This window comes from Dreissena polymorpha, chromosome 3 (assembly GCF_020536995.1).
Source record: "Dreissena polymorpha isolate Duluth1 chromosome 3, UMN_Dpol_1.0, whole genome shotgun sequence".
Classification (NCBI taxonomy): Eukaryota; Metazoa; Mollusca; class Bivalvia; order Myida; family Dreissenidae; genus Dreissena; species Dreissena polymorpha.
Window position 1 is genome coordinate 68952938 of NC_068357.1, and position 10405 is coordinate 68963342.

The 10405-nt window shown below is 37.1% G+C and overlaps 2 protein-coding genes across 3 annotated transcripts in view; both read right to left on the minus strand.

Moving 5' to 3' along the window:
- The window catches only part of LOC127874643 (sushi, von Willebrand factor type A, EGF and pentraxin domain-containing protein 1-like), a 36962-nt gene extending 33017 nt beyond the window's left edge, over positions 1-3945 (minus strand). The window contains exons 1-2 of the mRNA XM_052419110.1: positions 3858-3945; positions 745-857 (exon numbers count right to left, since the gene is read on the minus strand). Of these exons, the coding sequence (XP_052275070.1) occupies positions 745-820 (76 nt within the window). The 5' untranslated portion in view covers positions 821-857; positions 3858-3945. The remainder of the gene's footprint in view (positions 1-744; positions 858-3857) is intronic.
- The window catches only part of LOC127874644 (sushi, von Willebrand factor type A, EGF and pentraxin domain-containing protein 1-like), a 496927-nt gene that overhangs the window by 36669 nt on the left and 449853 nt on the right, over positions 1-10405 (minus strand). The window lies entirely within an intron of this gene.

Genomic DNA, 10405 nt, shown 5'->3' on the forward strand with positions numbered 1-10405 from the left:
CAGCTACATATGAAGTTTCAAAGTTATAGGTTGAAGCACTCTGATTTTAGAGCCAATGTTCAAAACCTTAACAAAATGTAAAGGTTTTAGCACGACGCGGACGACGAGCTGGCTATGACAATACCTCGGGTTTTCTCCGAAAACAGCCGAGCTAAAAAAGATGTGGTAAATGTACAACTAAATATAAGTGAATTAACGGAAACAGTATTGATATTTTTATTTCCCTTGCTAATACTAAGATATTGATCATAAGTGTAGCCCTATTTTGTTCTTTATAGTTTAAATTTCAACATAAAAATGGGTAAGCAAAGTCCAGACTAATTACTGTTTTTTACAGCATATTTATTGCTTATTTAAAAGAGAATGAGAAGACCTTGAATCCTTTCACTTGTCCCGTTAGTTTAGCAGATTATTGTGTTACTTTTCCAGACAAATATTTTGGTTGTCACAAACAATCAGACTACTGTTGAAGTAGAGCTCTGCTTTAAATTGTTTCATGCCATGAATTTGTCAAAACAATCTGACACTATGGAACTTAATTTAAAAAATCATACCATACAGAAACAATTATTAAGTAAGTTTTTGTTTAAAAATGGCGAGAAAGGTAACCTATTTTGGGCTGTAAAAATGACAGATAGTGGGCCTTAATATCTTTGATGATACACGGTCAAAGAAAATATGAAACAAACATTAACAGAAGTTCATTCTTAAATTTAACAAAATTCATCTTACCCTTATATTTACCTGTTTGCACATGTACTGGAACTAACATCACCAACACACTGACTAGAATCAAAGTACTGTACTGGCTGGGCAGCATGATCTTTTCTTGCCAATGACCTCTCAAAGTGTCAGGTCTTGCAATAAAGAAGAGAAGTGTTCTGGTGAAACCATGAAATGTCAATTTAATTGCATAATTTTCCCACCTGTATGTACATTGGTTTCTTTCATGAAGTTAAAAATTATTGATTTACAGCATGAAATAAATGTGACAAGACTCTGGTAGAAAATCTACACTGCGTAAGCTTTCAGTGAACTGGTCAACTCAGTATGTCTGTATGCAGTCGTCGAAATTGGCACTAGTCCGACAGCAAAAAACTAGTATGTTTTCTTTCGGGCTTGTAGGAAATCCAATTTTACAAGCCCGACGTGCTTGTACAATTCATTAAACAGAAAACGAGTTCCACTTTCATTTTCAATATTTGTAAACAAAGTTTTGAGCCGCCTAAATCAACAGCTGCTTATGTTTTAACACACTGCGCACACGTGCTGGGCAATCACCCGATACTTGGATTACTGCGCATAAAGCTCATGATTTTGTGGTTCCCGGATTACTATTATGTAAAATCAATGATTTGCGTTGCGTTCGGGACACAGAGAGTAAGGGCCAAACAGTTGTCATTCAAGTACGTCGTTGAGGAATGCGAATCTGAGGTAACTGTGATTGACACATTTGTCAACTAGCTTTTTGTAGAGCACCTGGCACTTAATTGCATATATATTTTCTGGTGGTTCAGGTTTGCTCTCTCTTTCACATGGATATATGGGATACATTTCTGCTAACTTTTTACCTAAACTTTATGTATATATTTATAGTTGTGATTTGATTGACATCAGTGTTTGAAATTAATTTCTTCATATTTAAGGATCCGAAAGAGGGTGGCTCAGATGACGAGGAAGCTAACTTGGATGATGATGAAATTAATAAGAGATTTGTATAACTATTGTATTCTAAAGATTGAATAAATGAATGCTTCTTTGGATGTTTTATGTTATGTTTATCTGCATTTTTATCAAAAATGTTTGGGCTAGTAAAATCTGACTCGGGCTTGTTCAAATTCCCATAGTACTAGCCCGACTTACTTGTAGATTTAAATCCGAATTTCAATGACTGTGTATGAGTTCTGCGCATGGATCATGTTTTGTGAAAACGAAATGCTAAGATGCATCAAATTATACTGAACAAGAGTGCCAATCTGTCACAAGATACGCCCGTTTGAAGGTTTTGGACATAATCTAGACAAAACTTCTGACAAAATTTGGTGAAGATCAGAGGAAAACTACTTCAATTAGAGAGCGGACACCATGCTAAATGCTTGAAATGCACTAAGTGACCTCATGACCTAGTTTTTGACCCTGCATGACCTATATTTGACCTTGACCTAAATATAATGTATACACAACTTCTGACCAAATTTGGTGAAGATCAGAGGAAAAATACTTCAATTAGAGAGCGGACACCATGCTAAATGCTTGAAATGCACTAGTGACCTCGTGACCTAGTTTTTGACCCTGCATGACCCATATTTGAACTTTAACTAGATATCATTTAGACACAACTTCTAACAAAATTTGGTGAATATCAGATGAAAACTACTTCAATTAGAGAGCAGACACCATGCTAAATCCTTGAAAAGCACTTGGTGACCCCTTGACCAAGTTTTTGACCCGGCATTACCCATATTTAAACTTGGCCTAGATATTGTCTAGATACAACATCTGACTAAAGAAGGTGAAGATCTGATGAAAACTAATTCAGTTAGAGAGCGGACACCATGCTAAATCCTTGAAATGCATTAAGTTACTCTGTGACCTAGTTTTTAACCCTACATGCACTATATTCGAACTTGACCTAGATATTGTCTAGATAACTTCTGATCAAATTTGGTGAAAATCGGATGAAAACTTCTTCAGTTAGAGAGCTGAAACCATGCTTAATCCTTGAAATGCACTAAGTGACCCCATGACCTAGTTTTTGACCTGGCATGACCCATATTTAAACTTGACCTAGATATTGTCTACATACAACTTCTGACCAAGTTTGGAGAAGATCGGATGAAAACTATTTGAAATAGAGAGCGGAAACTGCTGTGGACGCCGACCGAACGCCCGCCCGCCAAGGGTGAAACTATTATACGTCTCGTTTTGTAAAATAATCATGCGGTCTTTAAGACTGAAATCTTCAAGGAGTAAAGGGCAGCTTCCCTACAAAGGTCATGTACCTTGATACCATAATTCAATAAAACGTATGAAAAAACATTATAACCGTTCTTGTCGTTACATTATGCATCAAGACTAACTGTCCAGCGCCGTTTGAAACCTTTGTTAACATACATTTCAACTAACTGACATTTTAAAGACACAAGTGATTTCATTGGTCCAATGCGGAGGTGTGTCTTTACAACTGGAGATTTCATTCATAAAGACTGCATGATCATTGTCGACTGGGTCATGCGAGTTGTGTATCGAGTTATTTCTTAAAAGTTGACCCAGCATTTGTAAACATATTGCAAGACATATGCATTTCCAGAAAGGAAATTCATTTCTGCGTTGAATAAGACCAAGATCGTGAAAATCGCTGCACAATTGATGAAGATATGGCTGTTCAAAGTGATGCACCCCGTTTTGGGGTGATTTTGAGTTGCATACCTTGTTATATATATATTTAATAGTGAAATATTTTTTAAAATAAGTTAACTTTTCGTTATAATATGATTATTTATCATTCAAAATGAAATCACTAATTAATATCAAAACAACACCCTAACCACCTGTGGTTGGAAGTGACCTTATTTCACTACAAATCAAAGCCTTATATGTTTGCTATGGAGGTTTCCCCATAACTTTATGTCGTGAAGAATGGAATTATAAGGAGCGACATTATAAGTAAAAGAACTATAATTGGTACATTGGTTGAATGAAAGTTGACACATCCGGATAGTGACTAGTGTTTATAATGATATTTGACACGGTCCAGAGAAAATAAGGAATGTCAGCCACTGTGATTGTATCAGTGACAATATATTATCGAAAAGTTACCTTTCATTAAAAGTACATATCTACTTTGGTTAACTTACATTAAACATAAACAAATGAAACAAAGATGAAATTAATTGGTGTCTGTTTTATGTCTTCTAGTAACAAATGCGCATGCGTAATTGCTAGACGACTTCCTAGGTTACACAACACCTACAAAATACTATTTGTTGTGTTGTTTTTTTTTCGACACAGCTCAGACGCATTTGAGTTTCTATGTCTGATGGTTACCGGACTGGTGTGGTTTACAAGGATTCGGGCTCCCCCCTCACACACACACACACACACATTATATATATATGACAGAAAAAATGAAATGCGTTCATTAACGATGAGATTGAAAAATTGCAATTCTCGTTGAACTTAACCTGCCTCGACATGATTTTTAGTAAGATTTTTGATAATGCAGAGGCCATTTTACATAATATTGTCATAACTATGAACATAATTAATTTGAAAAAAATAGCCGACAAAGACCAATTTAGCGTGAGAATTCCCGGGTACGTTTCAGTATATTTTCCGTATCCCGGGTACATTTATATAGTACCAGAGCCGACAATGACCGGTCGAACATAAGTAAGTGGTTACGTAATATGTAGGACTTTCATCCGAATTTATTCTTTATATATGTAGGAGTGAAGGTAAAAACAATGCTCAAGGATCTTTTTTAAAAATATGCATGATAAAACTAAATTGAAACATGTTCTTGGTAAGCTACGGTAAGCATTTTACATATAAAATTAAATACAAAATTCACTATTTTAAAGGTCATTTCGGTTTAAAACCCATGAAAGCAGATATAAATCTAATAAACACAAGACGAATACATTAAAACTTGCTTAGACTTAAATTTATCTTTGCATGGGACTTACAATCATGACAAGTCCTGTTTCATAAATTGATAAGCAGAGTTAAAATTTCCTAAGTATGTCCCAAAATACTTAAAGTGATATAATGGGCATCTAACAGTATATGCTATGTTTATAGGTGTCTATCGGAACCGTTGTTTGTTTTTGGTGTTTTCACTTCATATACACTTATTTTTGTTAATGCAGCATCAACATACTAAATCAATATCCCGGAAAGAGAAAAATAATGCATTTGAATATCAATTAGCGTACTTTCGTTTTGACAACTGACGACAAAAATGATTCGATGTACTATGCGAATCTAAATTAAGTTTTAGTGCAGATTCGTTCATACGACACAAAGACACAATTTTGTTTTACGGATCATTTCAGCTTAGAAGACTTGGTGAGTCATGTAAAATATCGAATACAATATGTACCGGGGTATTTTAATAAACAACTGGTAGCAAGATGCGTTGCAGATAATTGGTCAGTTACCACATTCTACCTAACTCTTTTGAATGTTAATTCTTTTCAGATCAATTCAACAGTGAAAAATGCCCATAATATCACTTTGAATCCCATTTATGAGATCATTATTGGTTAAAAAGAAATAAAAACAAAATCAATGAAAAATTGTGCAGAGCTGATAGGCATGACTTGCATCCATATATGTATAAAGAATTGTTGCATTTGCGTTACATCATTTTCAATAAAGAATATTAAACCAAACGTAAACCTAGCCATCGCAAAGCTAATAAAAAATAAAGGTTTTTTCTGACATAAAAATGGCAGCTACTATTTTATTTCTGTGATTTTAAACCGATCAATACTCAGCTCATCGTATTTTTATATTTCCATATCTTTATGGCTATTTCACTTTTACAGCTATTGCCAAATATTGTAGTAAAGATCATATCTAATTGTGATTTTGTTTAGTTTCGGCATCATGTGCAGGATCACGTGACTTTGTTGAAATCCCAATTAAATGTTAATAGAAATAAACACGCCGGTAAGTGCTGCTTTTTTCCAAATAACTTTATAAAAACAATTTTTCTAAAGAATTTCAACTAGTGCCTAAAATACGGATTTTTATGCTGCTTATAGCAATGTAAAATACATCATAGTTACTTTATTTAATAAGCCCCTCTTGTTGTTCATAAATTCCATGTATAATGAAGTCATATACACGGTTGTGCTGCATGCAACGTGATATTTTGTCACCGATTTCAGACGTTTTCAAGGATTAATTCCTATACTTTAAACGGGCCTTTTCACAGATTTTGTCATGTATTGAAGTTTGTCATTAATGCTTTATTTTGGTAAATTTAAAAGTTGGACCTAAAAATCTTCGGTAGAAAGGAAAACAAGAATACAATTAAAAAAGAGAAAAAAATGTAACCATCAACTGAGCTTGACCCACTGACCCCTGGAGTCCTGGAGTAAAAAGTCTTCCGCTTAGACCACTCCGCCATTCGTGCTTATGCTATGATGGAATGTATTTTATACTTTATATAAGCAATCCAAGTAGTTTCACAAAATATAATTATAACAACAGAACTTTCCAAATTATTCAATCGTTTCGCGTTGTGCAAACGCTTTATAATTTTCAGGTTTTCAAATCGTCAAAAGATGTATATAATGGATATTTTAGAGCACGGTAAATGCTCCGTATAACTATTCCCTTACAAAAATCAAAACTTAAACGAAAATTTGCAAATATGAAACAACTTTTTATGTCCCCCACCACTAAAGTGGGGGACATATTGTTTTGCCCTGTCTGTCTGTCTGTTTGTTTGTTTGCTAATTTGTTTGCGTCAAACTTCAACATTTGCCATAACTTTTGCAATATTGAAGATAGCAACTTGATATTTGGCATGCATGTGTATCTCATGGAGCTGCACATTTTGAGCGGTGAAAGGTCAAGGTCAATGTCATCCTTCAAGGTCAAAGGTCAAATATATAGCTTCAAAGCGGCGCAGTAGAGGACATATAGTGTTTCTGACAAACACATTTCTTGTTTAAATTTTGTCAATTTACCAACACGTGAAAAGGACCCTTTAAGATATCGGCACAAATTGCAAGAAAAACTGTCGTTTATGCACTTAAGATTTTTGCAAATGTATTTCAATAACTTAAGATATTAAATAAAGTTCTTAACGGTGTGTTTATATTCTGTACAGTCCTTGTGTAAATCACTGAATCTATCTATCTCTATCTCTGTATACTGCCAACCGCTCTTTCGAGTATTATAGGCAGGGAAAATGTGCACGTCAGGAACATTAGTGAGTGTGAAAGGTAAAAAGGACCCAGCAAAGGATATTGTTGGGTAGTGAGACTAAAAGCTTGAAATCTCCAGGAGAATGGAGAGAAGTCAAGTGGTTAAAAGAGTTTAGTGAAGGTGAAAGATAAAAGTGAGGGTTAAAAACATCATTTAACAGACTAGTACCGCACATTTACCACTGCCCTCTTGAACTTTTCAATATCGGATAGGGTAGCGATATCAGCTGAGAGCTTGTCCCATAGTGTGATGCTGTGTGGGAAAAAGGAGTAATAGTGGTAGAGTGATCCTGTCTGTATCTTTTGTAGATACAGTGGGTGCATGTGTCTAGTGAAGCGGATTGGTGCTTTTACATATTGTGGGAGAGGTATGGCAACAAGGTTGTGATAGATTTTGTAGAACATGATGAGTTTGCTGTCATTTTTACGATCTGCGAGCGATCTCCAGCCTAGATCTTGTACCATGGCCGAGACACTGAAAAAGGGAGAGTAATCTCGCTGCACCCAGCGTGCAGCCCGGTTCTGCACTCTTTCCACTGTATTGATGGCAGTTTTGGTCCATGGGCTCCAGACAGTGGAAGCGTATTCAACTTGTGGTCGGACCAGAGACTTGTATGCGAGTTCTCGTACCTTTTTATTATGTGTTGTGATGTTCCTTTTAATGAAGCCTAGTGATTTGTTTGCATTGTTGGTGATTCTGTCAATGTGTGTATTATAGCTGAGGTCAGAAGAGAGATCGAGTCCAAGATATTTAGCATCAGAGACGGACTCAAGAGCTTGGCCATGGAGAAAGTAACTGTGTTCAATGACGTTGTGGTTCCTTGTGATGTGTAGGACCTGGCATTTGGATGGGTTAAATTCCATGTCCCACTCTTGTTCCCATTCCTGAAGCTTGTCTAGGTCTTGTTGCAGAGATGCACAATCTGAGGGAGAGTTTACAGTGAGGTAAATAGCCGTATCGTCTGCAAAAAGGCGAACGTTGGATTTAGTGACGGAAGAAGGGAGTTGGTTTATATATATAAGAAAGAGAAGTGGTCCAAGGACAGAGCCTTGGGGGACACCAGAGGTTACTGGGACTTCTGTGGAGCACTCACCATCCAATACAACTGTCTGACTTCTGCCAAAGAGGAAGGAACGGGTCCAGCCTAGAACCTGAGAGGAGACGCCATATTCTTGGAGGAGATAGAGAAGTTTTAGATGGTTTACCTTGTCTAAGGCCTTACTGAAGTCAAGAAGGATGAGATCAGTTTGGCGGCCTGTTGCTAGGTTGTTGACAAGCTGGTCCGTTAACTCAATCAGTTGTGTCTCACAGGAGCGTCGGTCTCGAAAGCTGTGCTGAAGTTCGTACAGAATGTTGTGGGTGCTGAAGTGCTTGGAAAGATGAGAAGCAACTACATGTTCCAGGATTTTACAAAGGATACAGGTCAGAGAATTAGGACGATAGTTTGCTGGGTCACTGGTGTCTCCTTTCTTATAGACATGGTATACATTTGCCTTGGCCCATTCACGTGGGATCTCACCAGTTGACAGGGATTTATGAAAAAGAATGTTGATAAAGTCAGAAAGTTCATGTCGTAGTTCCTTTAGTACCACTGGTCTAATCTGGTCTGGGCCTGCCGCTTTGTCTACCTTGAGGTTGCCTAGGAGTTTGAGGATGCCCACTTTACTGATGGAGATGTCCTCCATCTGGGGATAGCAGAGGAACTGACGAGGTATCCATCTGCGTAGCTTCTGCAAGCAGGACTGCTTCAGAGATAGGGGAGTGGTACCTGAGAATACAGACTGAAACTGTCTATTCAAAATGTTTGCCTTTTCTTTGTTTTCGGATTTAAGGGTTCCAGTCAGTTTGGTCTTTTAGGGTAGAGATAGTTTCTTAATCTTGTTTTGAGCTTTTTAGGAGGGTGTACAGCTTCTTTGAGGAAAATTTGCCATCCTCAGTGTTGTTCGCTGCGATGTCCAGGATACCTTCCAAGTAGGAGTTGTAGGCTTTTTTGGTTTTATTTTTAATGAGTGTTTTTAGATTTTTAACTTTTTGCCAGGTTGGACTGTGATTTTGTTTTGTTTTGTATTTTGTGTATTTGGCAAAGAGCATGTCTCTCTTGTGGATAAGCTTTTTGATTTCTTTTGTGACCCATGGGAGAGACTTTTTGGACCCAATTTGTTTGGTCGGGACAAAGCTGGAGATACCATCCTCTATCATGGATTTGAAGCGACTCCAGAGTTCCTCGATGGTAAGTGTGTCCGCTTGCAGGAGGGTTTTTTGGGTAGCATCCTGTATGTATTCCCTAAATTCAGGCCAGTTTGCCTTTTTATAGAGACGGCAGGTTCTGGGGATCTGTTTGAGGATTGTAGGCCTTGCTTTGACAGTTGCAGAGACAATATCATGATCTGAGATTCCTGGTACTATCTCAACTCTGTCAACAAGGGTGTGGTTTGTGGTAAGGAACAGATCCAGAATGTTTCCTTGCCGAGTACTTTCGTTCACCATCTGGGTGAGGCTAAAGTCTTCTATGACCTCGAGAAATTTGTCATATACAGAGGAGGTGCTGCATCCTGGTTTACGGGATGGTGTGTGATCTGTATCCCAAAGGAGTTTGGGGAAACTGAAGTCACCTAGGATGAGTTTTGGTCCTTTGACCTTACTGGCCAGTGCAAGGAATTTCTCTAGCTCGATAAGGCTTTCCATGTCAGACTCATGTGGTCTGTAGTAGGCTGCGACATTGAGTGGCTGACTTCCCTTTATTGGTATTTTGATCCATAGGATCTCACAATCAGTGTTAATTTAGTCAGTACAGATGAGAGAATGGTGTCTTTAGTCAGTATGAAGACTCCACCGCCTTTTCCTTTGACTCTATCCCTTCGGAAGACTTTGTAGCCTAATGACTCGGGGAAGATTTCACTGTTGTAGTGGTCCTTAGTCAGCCAGGATTCTGTTGCGGCGATGATGTCTGGTACGCGTGTGTGGATCAAGTTTTGGAACTCCAGTTTTTTGTTCGCTATCGATTGGCAGTTGATACAGAGAATGTTCAATTTGGATTTGTAATTATGAATTTGTGGGTTTCTTGGTGGTATATCTGAAAACCCCGTTGATTCTTCACTCTCGGGGTGTTACTGGTGTAAGCTGAATCTATAAACACAATAGACCGTCTATTTTAAAATTGTAGTTTGACTCCTATTAACCTTTTATTATTTAATAACTTAATTGCTTTCCACAATGGGAAAATGTTATTAAAATGTAATGTTATTAAAATCTAACGAAAATTATTATCAAGAAACTTAATATTTGCTTGATAATCGAGTGTAGTGTTATTTTTTAACATTTCTCTGCTTGATGAAATGCTAACAAGCATATGTGAAAATTATTAATGGATGTAAATATGAATGTTAAAGATTATTAAATTGAACGAACAACTATATTAAAACCATTGCCAGTGCGCTCCAGAGAACTCATAGACGACCTC